General features: G+C 44.2%; 1 protein-coding gene across 1 annotated transcript in view; it reads right to left on the bottom strand.

Moving 5' to 3' along the window:
* Positions 1-2,202: 2,202 nt before the first annotated feature.
* LOC146867620 (caveolae-associated protein 2-like) overlaps positions 2,203-24,541 on the bottom strand; it is a 35,139-nt gene continuing 12,800 nt past the window's right edge. The window contains exons 2-3 of the mRNA XM_085623321.1: positions 2,583-2,714; positions 2,203-2,388 (exon numbers count right to left, since the gene is read on the bottom strand). Of these exons, the coding sequence (XP_085479447.1) occupies positions 2,203-2,388; positions 2,583-2,714 (318 nt within the window). The remainder of the gene's footprint in view (positions 2,389-2,582; positions 2,715-24,541) is intronic.

Genomic DNA, 24,541 nt, shown 5'->3' on the forward strand with positions numbered 1-24,541 from the left:
GCCCAGCTTTGCATCTCTAATGAGATGCAAAGTGGGCGTTCCTGACCTGACATGACTGGAGAAATGTCGCTAAGCGACATTTCTCCTATCATCAAGCCCCACGCTATGAAGCATAGCGGCAAGAAAAGTAGCGATAACCCCTGTTATCGCTACTTTCCTTACGCCTGCTTCGCGACTGACTTAGCCATGATATCCTATGGAAGGTGGATATCATGGCTAAGCATGTGAGGCCCTATCATCAAGCTAACGCCAAACTTCGTGAGATTATCGCTGGGTTTACAGCGATAATCTCACGTTTTGGCAGTTAGCGCTAGGATTTTTATCGCTTTTGAGATAAGCGTTGCTAATAGCACGCTATCTCAGGGATAAAAATCCACGCTAGCTGGCGATAATTATCCTAGCGCTAAGTGCGCTTAGCGATAATTATCGACGGTTGTTGCTGATATGCCCCATAGTGAATGGAAGCCTTAATAGTTCTTATCTAGAGCACACTTTTATGTTGAATGCAACACAACAAGCAAAAATACTTCAAAGCAGCAAAACAAAAACGTGTGAACATCGCCTAATCATAAAAAGAAAATGTATGTCTTTTGTGTTTCATCCATCCAATATCTATAGCTGCCAAGTATACCATTTCATATGTGACATATTTCAACATTTCTGAATTTCACCCAAGAGAACTTTGCATTCTGGGGATTGTAATTTTTCTTTTTCGATTATAAATTTAGGAGGCTTAGAATCCCAGCATGAAAAATCCTACTGAACAAAATCCCACAACTGGCTGACGGGGTCTCATGACACGCAACATATCAAAATGTTCCTCCATTGTACATCATAATGTACCCAATTTTACATCAACCTTTGCCCGCTACTGAAAATCGCTCTAAGCTACTTGATGCCCCTGCCGTACACATAACTTTCTGCCTGGGAACTGTTCATCATCCAGTGCTCCCATGATCCACACAACACAGTGCACACGTCATGCACAATCACCCGGTGATCCCACCAAGCACACCATCGAGTGTTTTCCTGAGGGGCATCACTCAATGCTGCCCGAGGCATATCACCAAGTGCTTCGTTGATGCACACTAACCCTTGCTCTCCAGAGGTGCATTAATAGTGGTTCCTTAATGTACACCCCCTATGCTCCAGTGATAGACATCATTCTAAGCTCCCATGTTACACATCCGTCAGCCTGTGCGCCGTGTGTGCGTATCGCCATGTGGCCCTTGCTGCTGCTAATCATTGGCGTCTACAAGTTTGTCTTTGTGCATGGATGCCACATGCCTTTATGTGAATTAGTGCTTACAGGTATATTGATTGAAAAGCATGCATGTGTACTCTGCTTTGACATGTGGCCATATAGTTACGCTGTGTGCATGCATTCTAAAAACATACTGGCTGTCCAAGAGCGTGTTTTGTGTTATGCTTTAGATGTGGGCAAGCTAACAAATTGACCCAAAGAGTTGCGCCAAGTGCCATGTCTGGCTCTAGAACCCATGGATGGGCAAAGCCCCCAAATATTTGGCATGTAAACCATGCAAGAAAAATCACAATAGAATAGGATACTGTGCCTTCAAAATTCAAGAAAGTGTGTTTTGTTAACACCCGGGTACATCAGCTTATTTGAAGGGTATTTATTAAAATGGAGAGTTCTTAAACATGAACTGACATGCATTCCTGCCCCTGCCCTATTCATAATTGTATTAGTGAACTTAGAAACAAGCCAGTCACTATGTTTACCTTAAATGTGGCCTGGATTCTTACTATAGATGGAGCAACATCATAGGCTATTAAATCAAACTCAAGACAATTTTTTGGTACACAACATGGAATCACGTATTTGAAGCTGCTCTAATATGAACAACAAAGGATTTCTGGTAAAATAAAGTATTTGCCTAGGATCACACAATTTGGTGAAGCAGTGACTGATCCCAAATTTACCAGTTCCATACTGTGCAATTCAGCCGCCCTATGGGAATCTCTTTCTAAAATCAAAAGTTAAAGCTTTGTCCTTAATTCTTGGAGGATGAGATTAGAGCGTCAGTAACAGATGGGAATCCACATTTTATTTTGGGCGGTTTTATATAGTTAGAACCTTACCCACAGTCATACGAGTGCTTCACCAAAGAGACAGACTACATAACACGTTTTTTTCTGCACCTGGAGATTTGCCAGGATTCACAGGACGCTAACCCAAAGTCAGATATGAACCTGGCTCTCCATATTGTAGTCAGTGTGCCTCCTGTGAAAGCTCGGCTTATTTGAGCTGGAGGTTCCAGAAGGACTTTGAGCTGAGCCAGAGCCAAGCTTCAGGCTCCAGCCTCCCTTGAGCTTTACATGGCTTTTTACAAGTGATACCTCATCCACCCCTTCCATTTTCTCGTCCTGAGAAAGAAAAGGAGCACACCTGCTAACCCGAGGCTGTAGGGTAGCAGGGCTCTGAGCCTTGGTTAAGGCTCAGGGCCCCCAAGGTCTGCTTCTCTGTCCGGGGCCTTTTCTTTTTCACACCTTATCCAGTCTATCAGCTGAAAAAAGACCCTTCCCAGTGCACGCACGCACTCACTCACTCACTCACTCACTCTGGTGAGACACCCATGAAAAGAGTTCTTGCGCCACAGACCGCTCTCCGACTGAAAAGGCTTCTCTACCCTTGGATCAGGCAGCCGAGCCTTCTCTTCCTCAGACTCTTCATCATCATCACCACTCCAGAGCTGGATAGAGAGTTATTGCCATGAATAATAGATGCGCGTGGCCACCCAGCCATTATGTGTTGGCAGTACAGTCTGGGAGGATGCTGGTGATGGAAACATAAACCAGTTCAGGGACCCTGGGGTGAAATCCTATTATGACTGGGAGAGAGAGGGCTGAGCATTCGATACAGACACGTGGGTATTGAAAAAAGAGAGCTAGGGAAAACCTGCAATAATGCTGAGTCTGTGAGACCCTCCCAGCTTTGTTAAGTGGCTGGTCCATTAATGTACTTCCATCTCTTCCTCTCTCCACAGCAACCTAAAATAGTCCTTTGCACAGTATCTCTCTATCTACCCCCTTCTCAAAAGCCTTTATTCCCCATGCATGTACCCGCATTATTCAATTTAAACTAGCTCCCATTTTCGTAGTATTCATTTTCTTTATATGCTGAATGTTCTAAACCTTGGTATAGCACACAGCAGGCGAATCTGGTGTGAAGCCTCGCTCTCCAGTTTCAGTGCTGCAAATCATGATGACGAATGGCAACATATACAAATCTATTGGCACACTGGGCCTAAAATGCAATTTTTGTTAATTGTGAGGCTGGAAATGTGCACACCTGTTTGTCTAAAATTTACCTTGATGCAAGCTGCAGTCAAAGCCATCCGTGGGGGGTGGGGTGGGGGGGTGGTAGCATCTAAGGGTACAATAATGACAGTAAATGGGGTGGCAGGCAAATGCCAGGAAGTAGAATGCATTGGCAGGGTTGCTGTACTGAATGTTGACAGTAGTGGTTCCAAAATGGAAGGAAATAACAGTACAAGGTAGTAAATAGGCAGACGTTAAAGGTAGCCGCACATTGCAGGTAGGGAAAGCTAATTCAAGAGATTGAGGACTCAGTAAGAGACTAAAGCTGGGAGGGGATACTTGTGGCAGATGTGGTAGAGATCTTCTATGGTCCATTTAGGTTGTAGGTGGACAAGGTAGTGGACGGTGATATCTCTAGCCAGCTATGACGACATAATCAGTAGACCACAAGATCTGAATTCAGAAGTTTCACAAGCCGTCATCACTCCAGATGTAATAGAGAAGACATTTGCGTGATCCACAAAGGGAAAGTGGCCACTGTGGAAACATTGCTTACAATACGAGCGCACATATTAGTACAAAGAAAACTGTATTTAATTCAATTTAGGTAGGCAATTTTATACACATGTATCAGGGCCTAGCACAACACTATGCAGTGTTTCCGTACCCACCAAGTGTATTTTATCAATTACAATATCCGGTATCAGTTCAATGTGCTTTGGGATCTATCCATCTGAAATAGGTGCCAATCTGTCCTTAGGTCTGGTAGTAGAGGATAGCAGATTTGAGAGTGTGTTCACATTTATACTACAGCGTGTCATGCTGTTTATCCATTTGTTTATGATTGGTACTGGGTCTTTGTTCCATTGTGATGCTAAAGAATGCGGCTAGTCGTCTATGGGTTTAGGCACATCAGCTACATTTCCTAGTGACTCTATGGCCGGAGAGACTGGAAAAGTCTAGTTCAGTGATTCTTTTGACTTTTTGCGGACTCCCACTTAATCATTTTTGAAATCCAAGGACCCCTCACATAAATAAACATTATTGATAACCAGGGACCTGGAAGCCAGGACCCAAAAATAAGAAATGTTGGTGATTTGTACCGCAAACAGTACACAAACATACAGAAACAAGCATTCAAACAAATACACAAATGATGAAATATTCAATTTAATTCACAAACATTAGAACAAATGATCAGCATTTAAAGTTTAATGGGAAAGTTGGGGTTTTTCTAAATTCGACTGAGGACACTCATCGTCCAACTATACTCTGTTTGATGCATTTGCACTGTCCCAACAAATCAGTCTCAGGACTTAATACTTGCCTCCAATTTAAAATTCCTTCACATTTATGGAGCGTTTTAAAATTCTCAGTTCCATGTTTGGGTTCTTTATTCATATACACTTTATTAGTCTTTAATATTATTTAATTTTTTTGTCAGTCCCGAACCTCGAACCACTAGTCTAGTTCACTATCTTGCAGATCTTGCTTGCCACCTACTTACTGACTGAATTTGCAATGCCAGGCTAGGTGCAGCAACTCTGATGGATGGCTGTGGCAATGCCTGTACTCATGGGTTACAGAGTTGTTATCTTGTGTAATTTAGTGGGGATTAAAGAATTTAAAGAATTTGAAGTGTATTTGTATTTGTATGTTTATTTATATAGCGCGTATATACCGACAGGTCTCTTAGCGCTTGACAGAGAAGAGGTCGCATGCAAGCCGGAGCGGACAGTCCTGGTGGTGAATGAATTAGAATGTGTCTTTAAACAACAGAGTTTTTAGCAGCTTCCGGAAAGGGAGCAAACCCGGTTCCTTTCGTAAGGTATCCAGCAGTTGGTTCCAGAGTCGAGGCAGAATGACTGAAATAGCTCGTCCACCCTTGGTAACCAAGTTGCTCCGAGGGCAGACTAACTGAAAGGCATCTGTGGAACGAAGTACTCGCCCTGGCACATATTTAACTAGACGTTCCCTTATGTAGCTAGGGGCGTGACCATAAAGGGTTTTGTGAGCAATGCACAGGCCTTTGAATTTTGCGCGCTGTCTGACAGGCAACCAGTGTAGCTTGCGCAGCAAGGGTGAAGCATGGGTCCTCCTAGGAATGCTAAAAATCAGTCTAGCGGCGTCGTTCTGTACAACCTGGAGTCGATTCGTAAGTTTCAGGGGAGTCCTAGATAGAGCGCATTCCCATAGTCGAGGCGCGAAAGGATAGTAGCCGAAACTATGGACTTCATAGAAGAAACTGATAGGAGGGGGACCAGTTTCCTCAGTTGTCTCAGGACGCCGGTGCAGATGCTCTCCACTGAGTAGACCTGGTAACTCAAAGAGAGTTCAGAATCGATCTTAATTCCCAGACTTTTCACAACTGGTGACGGACATGGAGGGGCCCCGAGTTCTTTGGGCCAGAACAAGCCACTCCAGGAGTTGTTAATTGCAGGAATGACGAGAACCTCTGTTTTGTCAGGGTTAATTTTCAAGGAATCAACCGTCATCCAGTTAGTAGTAAATCTTAGGATGTTTTGAACTGTCTCTTGAGCATGGGCCGAGTTGTCGATCCTCAGGATAAGCTGGGTGTCGTCTGAATAGCTAAAAACTCGGCAATCCAGCTTGGACAGTGCAGTCACTAAGGGCTGCAAGTATATATTGAAAAGCAGAGGGGATAATGCAGAGCCCTGAGGCACGCCGCAGGGGATGTCACCCCTATTTGAAGTATGATCGCCGAGTTGAACCCTTTGCGAGCGTCCAGATAAAAAGGACTTTAACCAATTGTAGACAGGACCCCTAAATCCCAAGTCCGCCAGTCGAGTCAGTAGGATAGAGTGACTGACCGTGTCGAATGCTGCGGAGAGATCTAAGAGTACTAGGGCGCTCGGTTCTCTGTTATCAGCCTTTAATCTGAGATCGTCAAGAACAGATAACATAACTAGCTCCGTACTGTGGTGGGCTCTGAAGCCGGCCTGGCGTGGATGGAGTAGCTCAGATTTTTCAAGAAAGCCGGATAGTACTTTCAAGACATGCTGCTCCATGACCTTAGCTAAGAAAGGGAGTTGCGAGATAGGCCTATAGTTTTTCAGCTCAGCCTTGTCAGCTCCTGGCTTTTCAGTAAGGGGATAACTCTGGCCTCCTTCAAATTGGATGGTACCTGGCCAGTGGCCAGGGAGTTATTAAGAAGTGTAAGGATCTGACAATCCAAAACTGGGAGGGCCATCTGGAAGATCATAGGTGGACACGGATCGGCCGGTGAACCAGATTTGGTTTTGTTTATCAGTGATGCCAGAGCTTCTGAGTCCAGAGGGGGAAAGTCTTTAAGGGATTTAACTGATGAGGTGGGAGGCAGCACTAGTTCCTGGGTACTCAGAGCGATAGGGGATCTGTCGATCTCATGGAGAATATCTGTCACTTTCTGAAGAAAGAAAGTCTGTAGGGTATTGACGTCAAAAGGTATTGAGGTTGATTTGGCGTCGACCTTTTTGCTGAGTTCATTTAAGATCTTGAAAGTTTCCTTCTGTTTATTAGGGGCATCTATAATCCGAGCCTCATAGTATTCAGCTTTCCTAGCGGTAATATATTTCTTATATAGGGCCAGAGCAGCTTTATAAAGGATTAGATCAGTGGAGTCATAGGCTTTCCTCCACTGTCTCTCCACTTTACGCAGGCTCTGTCTGTTTACCAGCAAAGCTTCATTGAACCAGGGAGCCCCCTTACGTTTGGGCTTTATTCTTTCCCTGCGTTCTGGAGCTAAGGGGAACAACCTTTACAACGCAACTTTTACAACGCACTACACTTACAACGCATTTTTTACAACGCAAAATCCATTACAACGCACTACACTTACAACACATGAAACTGCAACGCATTTTTAAAAACTACCTTTACAACGCATTCCATTACAACGCCTACCATTACAACGCATAATATTACACTACACTATCCAACACTTACCCTACTGTTGCACCCCCTGGAGTTAGAATAGTAATTTTTACCCCTATACTATCCAAGACTTACCCTACTGTTGCACCCCCTGGAGTTAGAATAGTAATTTTTACCCCTATACTATCCAACACTTACCCTACTGTTGCACCCCCTGGAATTAGAATAGTAATTTTTACCCCTATACTATCCAACACTTACCCTACTGTTGCACCCCCTGGAGTTAGAATAGTAATTGTTACCCCTATACTATTCAACACTTACCCTACTGTTGCACCCCCTGGAGTTAGAATAGTAATTTTTACCCCTATACTATCCAACACTTACCCTACTGTTGCACCCCCTGGAGTTAGAATAGTAATTTTTACCCCTATACTATCCAACACTTACCCTACTGTTGCACCCCCTGGAGTTAGAATAGCAATTTTTACCCCTATACTATCCAACACTTACCCTACTGTTGCACCCCCTGGAGTTAGAATAGCAATTTTTACCCCTATACTATCCAACACTTACCCTACTGTTGCACCCCCTGGAGTTAGAATAGCAATTTTTACCCCTATACTATCCAACACTTTCCCTACTGTTGCACCCCCTGGAGTTAGAATAGTAATTTTTACCCCTATACTATCCAACACTTACCCTACTGTTGCACCCCCTGGAGTTAGAATAGTAATTTTTACCCCTATACTATCCAACACTTACCCTACTGTTGCACCCCCTGGAGTTAGAATAGTAATTTTTACCCCTATACTATCCAACACTTACCCTACTGTTGCACCCCCTGGAGTTAGAATAGTAATTTTTACCCCTATACTATCTAATACTTACCTTAAATGCAATTTACTATTATGCGTTGTAATGGTATGCGTTGTAAAGGTAGTTTTTAAAAATGCGTTGTAGTGCCATGCGTTGTAAGTGTAGTGCGTTGTAATGGATTTTGCGTTGTAAAAAATGCGTTGTAAGTGCATGCGTTGTAAAAGTGTGCGTTGTAACGACATACATCCGGAGCTAAATGGTCAATAGCTGATTGGAGGGTGTTACTAAGGGACTGGCTGGCTATGTCAATGTTGGTATAGCCCCCCTCCGGTCTACATAAGGGTAGTCTCTGAAGAGTGTCTGTGAGATTTCCCGTCTGGATCTTATGCCAGCTTCGCACTCTCCTCCATTCCGAAGGAGATTGGGTGGGGGAGCTATCCACAGGGACCCAGCAGGAGATTAAGGAATGGTCCAACCAAGCACATGGGAGAATATTTAGGAGCCTGTCTTGCTGGTTAGATGACCAAACCAGATCAAGGGTATGCCCTTTGATGGGAGTGGGGCAGTTTACCAATTGGTGAAATCCTAAATTCGACATTGTCATGTCGATTAGTTTAGCTTGTGGCTCTCGTGGGATTCTTTCCCAATGGAAGTTGAAATCTCCTACGACCATAAGCTTTTTATAGCGTGTGCTAAGGTCCGATAGAGTTTCGCCAAAGTAATCGCAGAAGCCAGTGGTTGCATCCGGGGGACGATAAACTGTCAGAAGTACGAAACAGGAGGAGTTAAAGGTAAACTTAACTCCTAAAATCTCAGAGTTATCAGAGCTTTCTGATATTAACATGGTAGCCGTAAGACTGGTTTTAAAAAGAGTCACCCCCCCCTCTTCTGTTATCTTGCCTATTGTGCCAAATGGCGTCAAAATTCCCTGGTAGGGAGGAAATAATATCGGGGGCTGATGCGTCTCCCATCCAAGTTTCTGTCAGGGGCAGAATATCAATATACCCTTCCTTAAGGAGAGTAAAAATCTCTAGATGGTGTTTTTGCAGAGATCTAGTATTCAGAACTGCCACAATCAAACCCAGTGGGTTCCCTGGTCTGGATGACAGTGCAGCAACATACGTCTATAAGTCATTGGTTGTTTTTCTGCAGCATATATCTAGTGACATAGATCGCCTAAATCTGTTTACAACTTTTGTATGGCCTGTATTATCGCTTCCATCTTGGCTACATTGGAAAAGAAGCAGTAGTACTTGACTTGGAATAGGTACCCCAACTCTTGAACTGTGAAGGCACGTCTTGCCCAGACGTAATGCAAACATTGCTGTACTAAAGCAACCACCAGCAATGCATGGGATGGGTCATCTAGAAGCTGAAATAATCAGTGGAGTTGCAGAAATTAAAGGATGTGTTTAGGATTTTAGAATGGTAACAGAAAGGAGTCCTAAGTGACAAATGCAGGAGAAGGGCATACTTTGGATGATGCTTCTCCAGTCCCTATATTAGATGAGACATCGCTGGCTCGAAGGTGGAAATGCATCCAGAGCCCATCCCAGGGAGGGAGGCTTTATCAGCGATCTGTTGAAGGGTACAATTACTTGGGTAAAAAGCAGGAACAATCCAAAGTAAGAGGACGTCTGTAATCCAGCAGTTTGAAGAGGCCTTCTGGGAATAATGAGAAAGGAACAATGGTGGAGATGCGGCATCTGTAGTCAAAATATAGGAGGTGTCTGCGGTATAGAACAAGGCATCAGCTATTCAGAAGTGAGAAGCAATAGCAGCATTCAAGAGGCGGACAGGGCCTCTCATCTCCCCATCCACAGTCCAGAAGAAGCAGCAGTGGTCCACAAGGGATGGTAAGCAATCATGGTCTCCAGTGGGAGGAATCAAAGAAGCATTGGTGAAAGAATGACAGGAGTGCCCCAGGCCCTCAAAAGAGAAGAACATACACAACCCATATGTGGAGGAGGCAGCAGCATTCTAAAACTTGAGGGAGATCTTAGCCTTTAAAACGTGGAAGATGCCGGCAGTGGAACAAAGTGTGAGAAGGGGCCAATGTTCTTTTAGTGGGGAGAGATCCCTGGAGATCAGAAATGGGAGCATGCAACAGTGATCAATAGTGCTCCACACGGGAGAGAGGGTGGCAGTGTAATTGTAGGTGGAAAAGTTAGAAGTGGGAGGATGGATCAGTGGGAGACTGCAGCAGTGACTTAGAATTAGGAGAGCACAGTTGGGTATAGACGTAGCAGAATGCAGTGACCAAGAAGGTGACTGGAGAAGGTCTAGGAGTATAAGAGTCGGAGGGTGAAAAAGTGACCTAGAATTCATTGACGGCAACAGGGATCCAGAAGTGATAAAATACAGCAGTGGCTCAGAAAAGGGAGAAGGCAACAGGGTTCTGAAACCAGAAGGATTCAGTTGTGACTTAGAGGTAAGAGATAGAGGCAGTAATCTAGAATTTTGGGCTGCAGCAGTAAGCTAGATTTAGGATACTCGAGGTATACAGAGATAAAGAAAACTAGAAAACCCAATAGGTTTTTACAAGTACAATACAGCACTGACCTAGAAATAGGAGCAGGCGGGGAGGGGGCCCAGACGTTCAAGGTTGCGACAATGACCTAGAACTAGGAGAAGGTGGCATGGTTCCAGAAGTAGAAGCATGCACCATTGACCTTGACTTGAACTAGAAGAGGAGGGCAGGAGTCCACAAGTAGGATGACGCAGCAGATACCTAGAAACATTAGACAGGGATAGGGTTCTAGAAGGACAGGAAGATGCAGCAGTGAACTAGAATTAGAAGAATGTGATAGGGCTAAGAGTAGAAGGAAGAGCACAGACATAGAACGGCAGGGCTTAGGAAGACGAGGGTGCAGCAGTAATCGTAAGGTAAGAGAAGGCAGCAGACGTACCATAAGTGGATGCAGCACTGACATAGATCTAGGTGGATATAGCGGGGGCCTGGTACAAACAGCATGGAACCCATGCAGGACATATATGTCCTAGTGACAAAATGTTATCTTGTGTTGTCAATGGCAGCAGACTTTCATACACTATTTCGTGTGATGAAAAATGTCAAGCTATTCATTGTCTACGATGTTATTAAAGTCCTTCGCTGCTTTCCTGGATGGCTGGACCAAATCGATGGCCTTGAGGTCACAAGAAAAGAATGATGGTAATTTCTGGTAGGTAGCATTGTAGCTGATTAAGCACGTGCAAATATCCAAGATGCATTATGACGTCATAAGTTCCAGATTGGAAGTTTTCCACCCAATGTACTAGCAGTGACAGTTGTCAGTTGCTGCCTGGATCTTGGCTAGACAGGACGTGTTTAAGTCATGAGCATTCGACATATGGAATAAAAGGTACTTGAATTATACCAAGTGGTACCCATCTTCATTTTACCACATATTTACTTATTACATAACACCCCCTTGAAGATTTTCTAAGGCATACAAAAAATGTACTGAAATATAAGTAAAGATTTAGAAACTCACGCATTCCAAATCAAGGCAGCTTTTATTTCTCCTTCTGTTACTTAAACATTTAAAACTCAAATCTCTCAAAGTCACTTGCCCAGCTGTCATCCAATGCTCCCCTGCTGCACTGGAATGTTTCCCTGCTGCATTGGAATGTTCAAGTTAATTGAAAGGTCATCACGATTGACGCACTGTGTCATGTTATGTGTTTGCATTTTAACGGTGGCTGCGGTGTCACCTCTTTGGGGTGTAATTACTAAAGCCCATTTAATTAAGGCCTGCTAAAGTATGACTTTGAATTCCTTGAGAACGCTGCACATACGTCAGGTGCATGTTTTGAACTTGTGAAGATATTTTATAGGTGTTCTACAAGGTATGGGAGACTACATGCATTTGTGCTTGCAGCAGGCAATGTTTGTGGTAATATCAGGGAAACACAAACCATAAAACAGGCCTAGGCTCTAACCCAAGCCAAAAAAACCTGCCAACATAGTCATCTGTCAGACCAGCCCTTCTGGCACTGCCAGGTTGCCCTTAAAGGCCAGTCTGACCCAGGATTTATCAGCCCCCTGTACATACTGCATCATGCACATAATGCCCTATTGTGGGGCTTAATTTGCGTAGAGTGCCCACCTACTGTTTTTGAAAGACTGCTAAATCAAATCTGTGATGTAAAGGACACCGCTCTCCAGTTTCTGGTCCCAAGCCCTGGAATGATCTCACAGTAATTGGCTTTTGTACTCACTATATTCAAAATGGAGAGACTACTTCTGAGGTAGACGGCCCTGACATGCGAATCATTCTCATAGCCCAGATTTATGCACCCCCTTCAGGATCAGATATGGATCAAAATTAGGCCCGGACATCAAACAGAAAAGTGGCCCAAGCTTGTGGATAATTACTTTTTAGGTCTCGGCTCGAAGGCTGCGCTTGCGCAGTCTCGCTCCGAGATTTAATGACTTGGAGAAGAGGGGCTTGAACCCGCCCCTCTTCTCCCCTCTTCTCCATTGGCTGGCCTCTTGAATGCTGGCCAGCCATTGGAGAAGAGCTTCGTCACTCCGAACAGGCCCCGTCCTTTTCGGATTCGGGTGCGTGTTTTTTTCAACTTTTCTGTTTATCTCCTCCAGCCAATGGCAAGAGGAGAGAAAAGCAAAACACGCCCCCGAATCCGGAAATGCCGCTGCCTTTCTCCGAGGCATTTCTTCTTCGCCTCGGAGAAAGGCGGCGGTGTTCATGGCGTCCTCTCCCCCTGCTCTCGGCTCCCGTGAAAAATGGAGGCGGCTCATCCACCCGAAGGTATCTAAACATACCTCCCTAGGTGGCTCTTTGCACCCCACGGGGACAATTTACTGATTAAAGGGCTCGCAGTGTGACAGAAACTTGCTTAAAGGCCTGACCCTCCATTCACACTCCCCCTTGAGGGCTCCAGGCGATGATGGAGGCAGCAACAAAGTGAGTTTGTGTTTCAGGTAATGGAGTAAACAATGCAGGTGAGCGCGCGCAGCCCTGTGAGAAGGAAGTGTTGAGCCCGCTACTAATCACACGAGGACAGGTGCAATCTAGCGCCAAATGCCTGATTTACTGTCATGTAAGAGATTTTACACACCTCTCGCCGGTCTCACACCAACTCCTAGCAGGTAATTTCATATCTTTGCCTCTGCGTGAACTCCTCGGCCCCTGGGCCTGCCGCAAACATAAACATCATGCACGTCTGAAGTACGTCCTCGTATGAACGTTTTACGTCACTAATTCACGCAGGCCGAGAGATCCGTGCGCTTGCTATTCATTGGGTCAACTGTCTATCTCGTGACAGGAATCCCCTGCTTCCCTCGGAGACAAGCATTACTGTAATCCCCAGCCCAGGTACTTTCAACAACGATTAGAGAAACTGCTCGGATCGGCTTTACTGTTTATGGTGCTCAAAGGCCTGTTATGTGCGAGTTTACTTCACACCCTGCGGCTAGCTGTAAGTAGTTGGTATTATCTAGAGAAATGGGACACGTTTAAAATATTTTTTTTTAAAACCATGTTCCAGATTTACTCGTCTGAGTGCGCTTCATTTTACATTGCACTGCATTCTTGAACTGAATTATTTTAAATGGTTTCGTATGATTGCTAAACCTTAACGCAATATATACAGTAAAGTCGTCCCATCACAAATAAATTTAAAAAAAAAAACATCCTTTAACATGAAACTATTTTTTTGCCTATTTCTCGATTATCAAGTTATAAACACACCCAAACGTGAGTCTTAATTGCTCGGACCCATTGAATATGTAAAATGCGACTGATGAAGGCGGATGAACAGCAAGTGACAACTTATTTCAATAGATGCTACTAAAGTCTACACAGCATGTGCTTATCTGGATTCTAGAATATCACACACCAAATACCTTCGACTTCACCTACAGACAGAGCATTTTATCTGAAGCATTAAACTCCTGATTAAATCAAAATCCAAAGATTCCACCTAATACGGCAGCGGACCCTGCAATGTTTAAATCAGCGTGTATCTTCCTTTTATAATTGTGTGTCATATCAAGCCTAAATCATATATAATTTATATCCTCCGCTTGCCGTTGTCGTTGCAGTGCGATCTTCTCGCTGAACTTGCGGGGGTTGGACGAGGCCGAACTCGGCCCGTTCGGCGCCGCCTCCATCTTCGGCCTGCCGCCGCTGCACCGCACCTACGGATTTAAAATTGTAGGGGAAAGGGTTGATATAAGCGCCGGAGTTTCTCGCAGATTAGGTGGTAATTGAGGAAAGAACGTATACTTTAATAACGTAATTACTCTGGTTATATTTGTAATGTACTACAACAATACTTTATTGGCGCGACGCATCATATATGTATTGACAACATGTTTACACTACTTATGTGTCCATTATTTCGATGGGTACTAAAGAAGATACCAGTTGTGTATCGTGTCTATAGGTCGTGGGGCTTTTTTATTTGTGGTCGTGCAAGCCAGTGTGTATATGTGCATGTGAGTTAGATAGTGACGTAAACTAGAGACGTTTTTTTAAAATGTTTTAAAAACAAAAACATAAACAAAAATAATGTCATGAGCAATGCCAATAGCTCCAACTTTAACAATGCCGAGACCATTGCATTGTAAATGCTTGTTATGAAATGTTGGAGGGGAGTTATTTTCCTCTCTCCTAATTTCCTTTTCTCTTCCCTTCTTTTTGTCATTCTTCTCCACCCTGTGCTCCTCATTTTTCCCTTTGTCTCCCTTTTGCACCACTCATTCATTCTAATTTGTTACTCCCCAACAATATCCATTCTCCCTCCCCTTTGTTATGTTGTCCCAGGATGAATGTTTTCACAGTAATGTTGTCAGAAAACAATTGATTTTGAAGTTGCTCAATTTGGTTGGCAGTTTTGAAGATGACAAGGTGGTAGCAGACACCGAGGCTCATCTGTTTGTTACTGGAGACTAATGCAGAGCCTCTTAAATGGCCAACACGTGTAATCTGGCTCATTGCACAACCCCCTTTCACTCCACCCCTACGTAACATGCTAGCTGTGATGCTCAAAAACAGCATTATCACTTACCGATGCCTCATTTTCACGCTCAGTGTCTCAGGATGGGGAGATACCCATCACAGGTTGTGCCTGCTCTGTTTGCCCCATTGTCCTACTGTACATGACAATGACCCACCAAAGGTCTGTACTTGGTCATACTGAGGTTTTACCTCTGTTCTAAGCTAGCAGGTACCTTTCGGGTCCTGTGTCGGTGGCCAAGGCGTCCGAGGCAAATGTTGGGAGTTTATTTGCAGCTGAAAAAATGTCTCACCAGCTAGCCTTTGCCACAGGACCCTCAGGCAATGGCCGATTGGCCGCCCTGTCAATATGACCCTACCCCACCATCAATACAGACAGCATAGAACCTTGAGTGATCTTCAATGGCAAAGTCGCCTTCTTGCCTAAGTCAACACTGAGAGAACATTACATTTTCTACAGCCTTAACAAAGGCCTCATCGGATCGTTTGCTTACTAACGAAGCCTCACAAGATATCCATGGTTAACGTCTCACATGGATTATCATAAGCCATCTGCAAGGAGGCCTCCTCACAAGGTCACAGGGTAAACCTCAAATTGGCTTTCACCATCTTTCTGCATAAGACACATGAATGACTTCATTGCAGTGCTACTCATTCCACGCTCTCCACCTGGCACAGCAAAAGTGCAGCCCTGACTGCCTCGGAAAGACCTTTATACCCCACACACCAATCAGACACCCACGGTGGCCTGCTGCTACAATGCCGTCCCTCAATGCCAAGTCAGGTACGAATAGTTTGTGAGTAGATTGCTCCCTTCACCTTAGACAAGAAGAAAACATTCTGCTATATGCAGTGGTGTGAAAACACCTTACTTTTATTGTCTTACCGTCCTGTTTCCTTCTAGAGGCCCTAGAACACACCATAACCATAGAGACTAAGGTATTGCCACCTCTTGCTTCCCCAACTCTCTCATCCTCCCTTTCCATTCCTTAAAAACTCTGGAAGGTTTACACAGGAGCATAAGTACATACGCCATGGAAACTCAGGGTCAGTAAATAAAAGTAAAGTCATTTGTTAAATGAGCCTAGTTGTCTTCGACAATCAATGTTAATATTCTTGCATTTAGGACTTACCAATGCTTTTGAAGAACCTGGGCAATGATGGGTGACTCCTTAGTCTCTAGCCACTGCTGTTTCTGAGTGCTGAGAGTTGATTGGACACATTGATGGGAGTGGGAGACTATGTGCTGGAGGGATAAGATCTTCATTCACTTGAGCCTGAACTCGTTTATGTGGCAAATCCAAGGAAATCTCTGCCTTTCACAAACAAGATCCAATAGAGTTCACTTTGAGGTCCATTCCTCATTCCCCTCACCGCTCAGTTTGTCCCATGGCGGCCACCACCCCTCATAAAATCTATGACACATGGCGGCATACCCTTTCTAGGGTCTCTGGTTTTAACAGGAAGGGATAACTGTTTAGCCAGCTCTTTTCAATACTGTGCCAATGCACTTTACATGGTTGCCCATTATGTATCCTCTGTACATACATATATTAAGTTCATATAAGTACTCTCAGCCTTTCAGCAGTAATAATTCAATGATGCTGATAATAATATGTGTCATTTAGAGGTGCCTTTATATAGTTCATGCCATTATGAATAATAATAATAGCCTTCACTATAGGCATTGCTAGTAGTATTACTAATTGTATTGTAGTGGTATTTGTAGCTGTAGCAGTTGTATCAGTATGGTTATTGTTGTTATTACTTTACAAAACACCAGCTTGCAATGTCAGTCCTTTTCATTAAGAAACAAACTAAGAGTGTTACTGGCATGAACAGGTCAGTGTCTGATAGTGACCTAGGCAAACAGTTGTAATGTTTTGGAGCAAAGAGGGGTCAACATAGTATCGCTTCCTACAATTGAACTGAAAGCTACATTAATATTGGTTGCTCTACATTTGAATTCATGCATGCATATTAACATGAAGCTATTGCAACTGAAATGCAATCATTCTGATGTGTTAGAGAGTGTTTTTCACACTTAGATATAACTAGGCATTCGTTAGGCCTAGAAACCATCTTGTTTAAAATGGATGCCGAATCATGATGCTCGTTCTGTGTTTATATTTCTCGCTTGACCCCAGCTGCAGAAAGACATGAATTCTTTATTTCTGTATGACATATTGTTCTCTGAGAACTTGCTCGAAGAAACCTTTTGCTACATCTCAAGGTTCTTCCTGCTAGCACATCGCAATGAATTAATTCACAATGGTTCTCTGTTTATTATGTAACTAGTTTGTTCAAACACTTCCAGATGACTTTAGGTCTGAAGGGGCGAACTAATATTCGTATAGAAGGTTACTGCTATGATGGTAGGATTATGTGACACTGAGAAAGGAGGTTATGATTTGCTGGCATATTGTTCACACCATGCTGACTTTGCAGTCTCTGTAATTTTCTATGCAGACAAACTATACATAAACCCTTAAATTTGGGGGTGAGGAGGAGACCTTCCTTGGGATCCTACCTGATTTTTCTCTGATTTTGCTGCACATTTTTGACCTATTTCTGATTTTGCCTATTATTTTCTACTATTCTCATTATCGAGAACCTTGATCACAAATTATTTCTATGCATTGTAATGAGAGTGCTGCTGCAGTTGCATTTTTCTCAATTCTCTACTGTGCTTTAACTTTTATTAAACCTACATGGGTTTTCCTAAAAGTCTAATTTCCAGCTCCCTTTTTGAGTCGGCCATTTTTTATTGACTGTATTTTGAAATGCTCATGTCTCTAGGGACACATTGCCTCATACACTTTGAGGTTAAAACCATGTTCGATCCACCCAGTTTTGGGCATGCCACTGTTATGCAGAATTTCTAGAGGTACAATGTGCCCACAGTAGCAAACCTACATTTCAGGTAGGGCAATTATATCATTAAATTGGCTAAAGGCAGAAAATTAAACAATGTGTTTTTTTTGTTTGGGGGATTTTTTTCCCAAAAAAGAAATACTTATGTTCACAGTTTTCAAGCACATGGAAAATATGTCCATATATCACTGGAGAATATATCGGTACACAATCTCGAACTGAAAATTGCAAAGAATGTTTAACAGCGTGAAAGTAGCATCACTGCGTGTTTATTGGCGGTTTTATCATTTTTTTTCCATAAGTACGCTTTCTGGGATTTTATCTCGGTGCTAGATGACGGGTGCACATTTGTTGTCCTTAGAGCATAAAATAAGCGTGCTGTCCCCAAATATGCATTATCCAACCTCAGGTTTTTTGCCAGCTCCCACAGTATAAAGAAGGCCTTTCAGAGACCCTGTGTGGCCCTTTCTTCCCCTCTCTCTGAACATTCCAAGGCCAAAGGAAAACGCATCTGTGATCCAGGAGGCCGGGCAGACACAGAGGAGAGCGCGTCATCTGATGAAAGGAACACAGTATCGATCCGAGGGCTCTGGAAATGGGCTATCAATTATTCAGAGAGGAGCAGTCAGAATCTGAGCCGAGATCTGAAGGATAATAATTAAATAAAGCCAAACTTGAAGGAAAGCAAGGTGGATTGAGCAAAAGAAATAAACTAAGATTGAGGAGGCTCAGATAAACATTAGATGATGAGAATTCAGAATTGTCGGAGTATTTAGGCATCATTAATGATAGGTTGTCTTTACTTCCGTTTTCTACCTGTAGCCGAGCAGGAGAGTGTGCACCGATAGTCCCTGCACACCCAGTAGAGCTCAACCGCCTCTTTTGAAAGATATGGAACATGAATGTAGAAATGAAGGCTTCTCATAACCAGTGCTTAATTTGCATAAAAAGTCCCTGGTTCCAAAGTTTTGCTGAGAAGCCCAGGACTGGTGCTATCAAAAGTCAGGGTGCAGCATCAAGTCATGTAATCTTGATTTCACTTCATGCCCCTTTAATCCACCACCAGACACTTCCCGCCTCTTTATCTCTCTCTTGCAGGCTCTTTTCATCCCTGATTTCTTCCTTTTTCACAGTTTTTTTTGTCTTTTTACTCCTTCTTGTTTCTTTCTTTTGGTCTTTTTCCTATCTTACTCTGGATCAAAGCTTTTTGAGAAAAAATAAATGCCAGTCCCCAAAAATAAGTGTTGGTGGGCCACGTGCATCCACCGGCTGAAATTAAGCACAGCTTTAACAGTGCGCTCCAAATTAGGTATGTGGTTTATTTCCTTGAAAGCCTCTGACAGATGAACTATGCTGATCAAATGGCAGATTTAAAAAGATGAGCCTGGAACTAAACACAGATGAGTTTTAGACGCCTGTTACAAATAGGGAAATAGCACAGAACAGAAACAACACGAGGAGTGGTGCACATCCTCAAATCAGGGGTGGCCTCTCTATTAGAACGCCAGGGGCGTTGTCTCCCTATTTATGTTGCCCCCCCCCCCCCCGCCCCAGAATAACACTTTTCAAACAATATAGAATTTGTTTTTACGACCGCGGCTGTGCTTTATTTCAGCCACGAGCCGTGATCCTGCAAGATGAGTGAGGAGGGCAGGGCGAGTGGGCGTGGCTTCACAATGATTGCAGCACACTAAACATTCAGGCTCAACTGAGTCCACACTCATTCTTCAAAGTGTGCATGTTGGGTTGGAATGCTGGCTTTTACCGACATGCGCACTAGATGCCATTACAGCTGCAGCCTCTCAGGCTCCTATTGAGCACTATGTTCGTCTGTCTGGGCCAATCCTGCCACTGCTCTCAAGCTGTTTTGGCACCATAACTGCAATGAGGCAGTGTTAAGATTGGCTCAGGACACACCGTAAGGCCTTTGCTCCAGTGGTCAAAACATGGGCAACCACTGGATGGCTTTCTTATGAAGTCATACAGTGATTGGCCATTTCTGTTCCTTGCGCTCTTCCTTGTTCATGCATGCATGATGTTGGAGACCAGACTTATTCCTTCCAAGTTTAGAAGTTCCCACTCGCTCGCAGGCCAAAAGAAAAAGATGCAATGCCAGTCCACAATGTAAAAAAAAGAGATTTTGAGGTAAAAAGATGTGCCCAAATATTTTGCAAAGCATTCATCAAAAATAAAACTCTTGCACTTGTTAGTTATTAAACACTCTACCCGTGAAACCTTTCGAATGCTGCTAGCTGACCGCATGAAGACATAGTGCTGGATTATGGAATGGACCTGTGCAATGGGATGCCCTTACTGCTGACACTGGGACCCCCTCCATCTTATTTATGATTATCTTATTTACAACAGTCTGCCCACGCCTCTTTCAAGCCCACAGTGCATAAATATGATAGATATGAAGGCTCTGTGACTCAGCAGACTGTGCGTGATTACTATACTTGTAGAATATGGCTGGCTGACAATGTTAATTGTGCGATATCCATGAAGCTTTTCCAACGCCGAGCCAGTGTTTAATTCAAATGTACCACTTGTACCTGTGTAACCAGGGTTCGATGCTCTTGCCGTCTGTAAAAAACCCTCATTCACGTACAGAGGTCATGAGGCGACATATCTTGATTCTCCGCCTTATTAAAAACATGACAGCATCATCATTGGGTTTCTTTTTTGTTGTATGCTATCCTCCACCCGGAGGAGAAACCGCTGGTTATAGCAGTAGTGATCAGAGATATAAAAAGTGGGGGTGCTCAAGTGTGGTGAGTTAAAAGGACCTCACATTGCCTGAACTGTATCTTTATTCAGTTCGCAATGGAGGGAAATAAAAACAGTGGTGTGCGTGGGAAGACAAATTATTTGTCTAACGCACTGAATTGTCCATGTGATTGGTCAACATATTTCAGTCACATACAATTGTCCGCACGGGTCGGGGGGCCTGCTTCAGGCGATTTCACAGCCCCGTGGGCATGACCTTCTCAGTCTGGCTAAAGTGCCTAAGGCCATCCCCCTCATGACGAGGGGAAGCGTCGCCAATAGCCTCCGACCTGGATAGTTTAGTTTTATGCCTTGAAGTGTACAGGACCGAGTATCAATCACTGACACCTCGCCACAGAGAGGGGTGGGGTCAGAAGTCTCATTGACTCCCTCCCATTCTGTGACAAGTGATCGGCCTTCCCTCATGGGCTAATCTAAGGGTAGTCAATGAGAGAAGGCAGCACTCCCAACCCTCCTGGGACCTCCGAGACTTCCCTCCTAGAGGGCTGTAGTGAAGGTAAGTTGTATGTTTTTGTAAAGTTTGATGCGTGCATGTATGTATGTATGTGTATTTGTGAGCGAGTGTTGCGAATGGGTGTGTGTTTATGTGTATGAACGATTGAATGGGTGTGAGCGAGTGTGTATGTGTTATTTTGTGGCCTCCACCTTCCTCCCTGCTAAAATTACCAGCTGCCAATGATTGAGATAGTCCGTTCTAAGTGCATGACACACTAGACTCTGTAGAGATGGGAGGCTCACGCCTTGCCTTGCCGCTTCTCTGAAGAGTCCTGCACAGTTGATCTTGCAGTACTTTTAGATGTAATGATTCCAGCAAACACGGAATTGATATATGGCTTTGTAGGCTGTCAAAATGACACACTGCAAATTGGCCCAACAGTAAAAGCATGCACCTTTTGGAGTGCACCATTGTTTACAGTTTTTTGTCATTTGGGAGTACATATCAGTGGCACCCATGGCAGCCCATAAACTTGTATTGTTCTGAAAGGTAACAGTGGCATCAAATGTGTAGTTGAACACATTTGTGTGAAGGGATCTCCCAAGACTCACATACCGGCACACATGCTTCGGCCACAGAAGTGATGAACAAGTGTTTTGCAAAAAGTTCTAGAAGCTGAAGCAGGGTGTTCCTTGTTGCACATCACGACCACAGCCCAGGAAAAGAGAGAAATAAATGCCCTTTTTTCTGTGTTCAGTGTAGACAGACATCTATTGCCAATATACAGAGTGCGCCTGTAAAAAAAGAGTGTTACTATTTACAAAGAATGTGGGTTTTTCACAAATAATATGTCCGCAACTCTCCATTTACTTGGAACCAGGTAACCCATTGTAGCAATTCCCTCTCCTAAGGTAGTGAGGCACGGCAGTTCAATACCTACTCATGAGAGGTGGTGTGGGGTAGTATCCCAGTACACAGGCAAGCAACAAAAAACACCCAATACATTATTGTCCAGTGAGTGCTTTTTTTAAATAATAAATAAAAAAATATATATTATTTACACCCTCCTCAATTCTGCACATCAGTTCACACATATATCCATGATGGCAGGTGGAAATTCTTATGGTGACACCCTCTAACAGTTCATACCCCTAGCAAGCCCTAAACCCCATTGCCAAAATACCCCTCCCCATTCACTAGACACAGCATGGGGGGTGCAGTTATCAAGTAGAAGACCTACTGGCTTTGTCAGGATGTCACCACATTTATAAATGAAGATCTGTCATACAAGACTAATGCAACACAAAGTCACCAACAATGACACTCATTAAGGCATGTCATGTCTCACTGTTAACTTTTGGATTGTCAATAAAACATTTTAAAGTATTCCAATGGCCTTCTTTACCCCTTCCATGCTCATGACGGAACGATTCCGTCATGAGCATCGGTTGAGCTGTGCTCATGACGGAACCGTTCCGTCATGGCCCCGCCCGCGCTCGAACCCTTCAGCACCGCGGGGGAATCCGCGCAGCGCTGAAGGGGTTAAAACATGTAGGGATTCAGTGTCAACCATGTGAATTTCAGTAACGCATTACAATTTCATTGAGTGAGTCTTTCTTCCATTCTTAACATACTGCAAGTTCACCCCTAGGTTCAGCCTAAAGGAATCATTACACTCCAAAGCCGCAAAGCAAAAGCACTTAAAATTCTGACAACCTTCTCACGGGACCACGGGGGATTATGTGGAGGCCGCTGTGGAAACCTCTGACTCCTTGCTTCTTTTCTTTTTTTGGGAACTTTTAACCAAATTTGTGCTGTATCTTATTTTTTTTCTCAAAAACCATGTGGCACTGCCCTATAATGGACTTGTGGTATGTTTTGAACTCTGGGATTACGTGGAGGGCCCTATACCATGTGGTCCGATTAGTTCCTCGTTCAGATGAAACTGTCACTTGACAACAGGAGAGCTGGAAACCTCCCTTCTCCCACCCACATGGATGCAGGCACGGTGCTGCTTTGCAATGTGTTCCCTGCCCTTGAGACACAGGCATGGGGGCTGAGTACATACTCCATCTTGCTCCTTAGCTCCGGCCTCCCCGGATTTAATGTTTAAGGAGTGCAGCAGCTCTCATCATATTATGTATCTTTAATTCACCAGGAACTGGGCCCTTCGGGAATGATAAGGGAGGCGGACTCATGCATTCCCCATCCCATCTTGCTTGCTCTGACCCCTGTGGCATTTGACCCATCCCAGGGGTATCCTCAAAACATAAATGGAGCGCTAGTCGAGCCATGCGGGGCTAAGCTGTTTTCTTGCTTTTCGCAGGCCCTGGTTGGCCAATTGGAATGGGGAAGCCTCACTTTTCTACCGGTGGCCAGTTCTAACCACCAGAACATGTGGCAGCCTGCTGGCTTCTAAATGTTTATTATTTTCCTGGAACTAGCTTTTTACTATACTTCCTCGGAGCGCAGGACTTTTCCTCCTACCTGAGCATCTGTCCCCTCTCCTGGGGTCTTCCTCAGCAGCACCCCCAAGGCAGACTGCTCTCCTTGTCCACACCCTCCAGGTCCCACAGCCTCCTGGTTGGCCACTTGCATTGCACCAAGGGCAGCGGAAGTCGCACTACTCCTGCAGGACTAGTCCACAGAAGATCCTGGAGAATGCTCCAGGGTCCCCTCCAGCAGGTCCATCTGTCTACTACCCCCAGAAGGTGTAAGGGGGCCAGCACCACTGGCCCCGGAGAAACAAATGCTTGTCCCCAGGTGCCCACTGAAGTAAAAAAAACTTGAATCCATCTTGCAGCAGGAGTCAGGTATCTTCTTTTTTCTAGCTGGGCATTCATGTGGTGTCACTTCCCCCAGATTCTCTAAAGTTTTTCCATTGAGGAGGGGTTTTCAAAGGATGGTGGAAAGTTCTAGAAGGTAGCCACCTCTGTCCACTGCTAGGATGATACATCCTCACTTCACCCCTGCCCCAAACTTCACAGCATTTTGGGACATTCCAACATGGGGACTTGAAGTAGTGTGTTGAAAGACCTCTCTGAGAGAATGAAGCCATGCCCCTTACTGCCACAGCTGCCTGGTTCCTTCACTCGTTCAAAGCGGAGACCCTGCAGTGTTTGGCTCCAGAGTTTGGATGTCTTCCTTTTTTAGGTTGAAGCCTCCCAGAGTGCCAAACTCTGTAGCCAAACACAGCAGGGGCTCCTCTTGGTTGGGGACATTTGGAAAACTTCCCTGGGAATGCATTCCACCCATTGCTTGCCATTGGCTTTGTGGTTTGTAATTCACATTTGCTTGCTTTCTGTTTGCTGGTTGTACTCTTTTTAGGCCCTCCATCTTGAGTTTGTTCCTAGCAAAGAGCATTCCTTATTTAATATATCCCTCTGAGTGCTCTCTTTCTGTACAAAGGCTTTTAAATCTTCTTCTTCTTATCTTGTCATATTTGCTGTGCATTCGAAGACAGAGGCCAAATTTCAGGCTCTGTGTT

Source organism: Triturus cristatus, chromosome 1_2 (genome assembly GCF_964204655.1).
Source record: "Triturus cristatus chromosome 1_2, aTriCri1.1, whole genome shotgun sequence".
NCBI classification, from domain to species: Eukaryota; Metazoa; Chordata; class Amphibia; order Caudata; family Salamandridae; genus Triturus; species Triturus cristatus.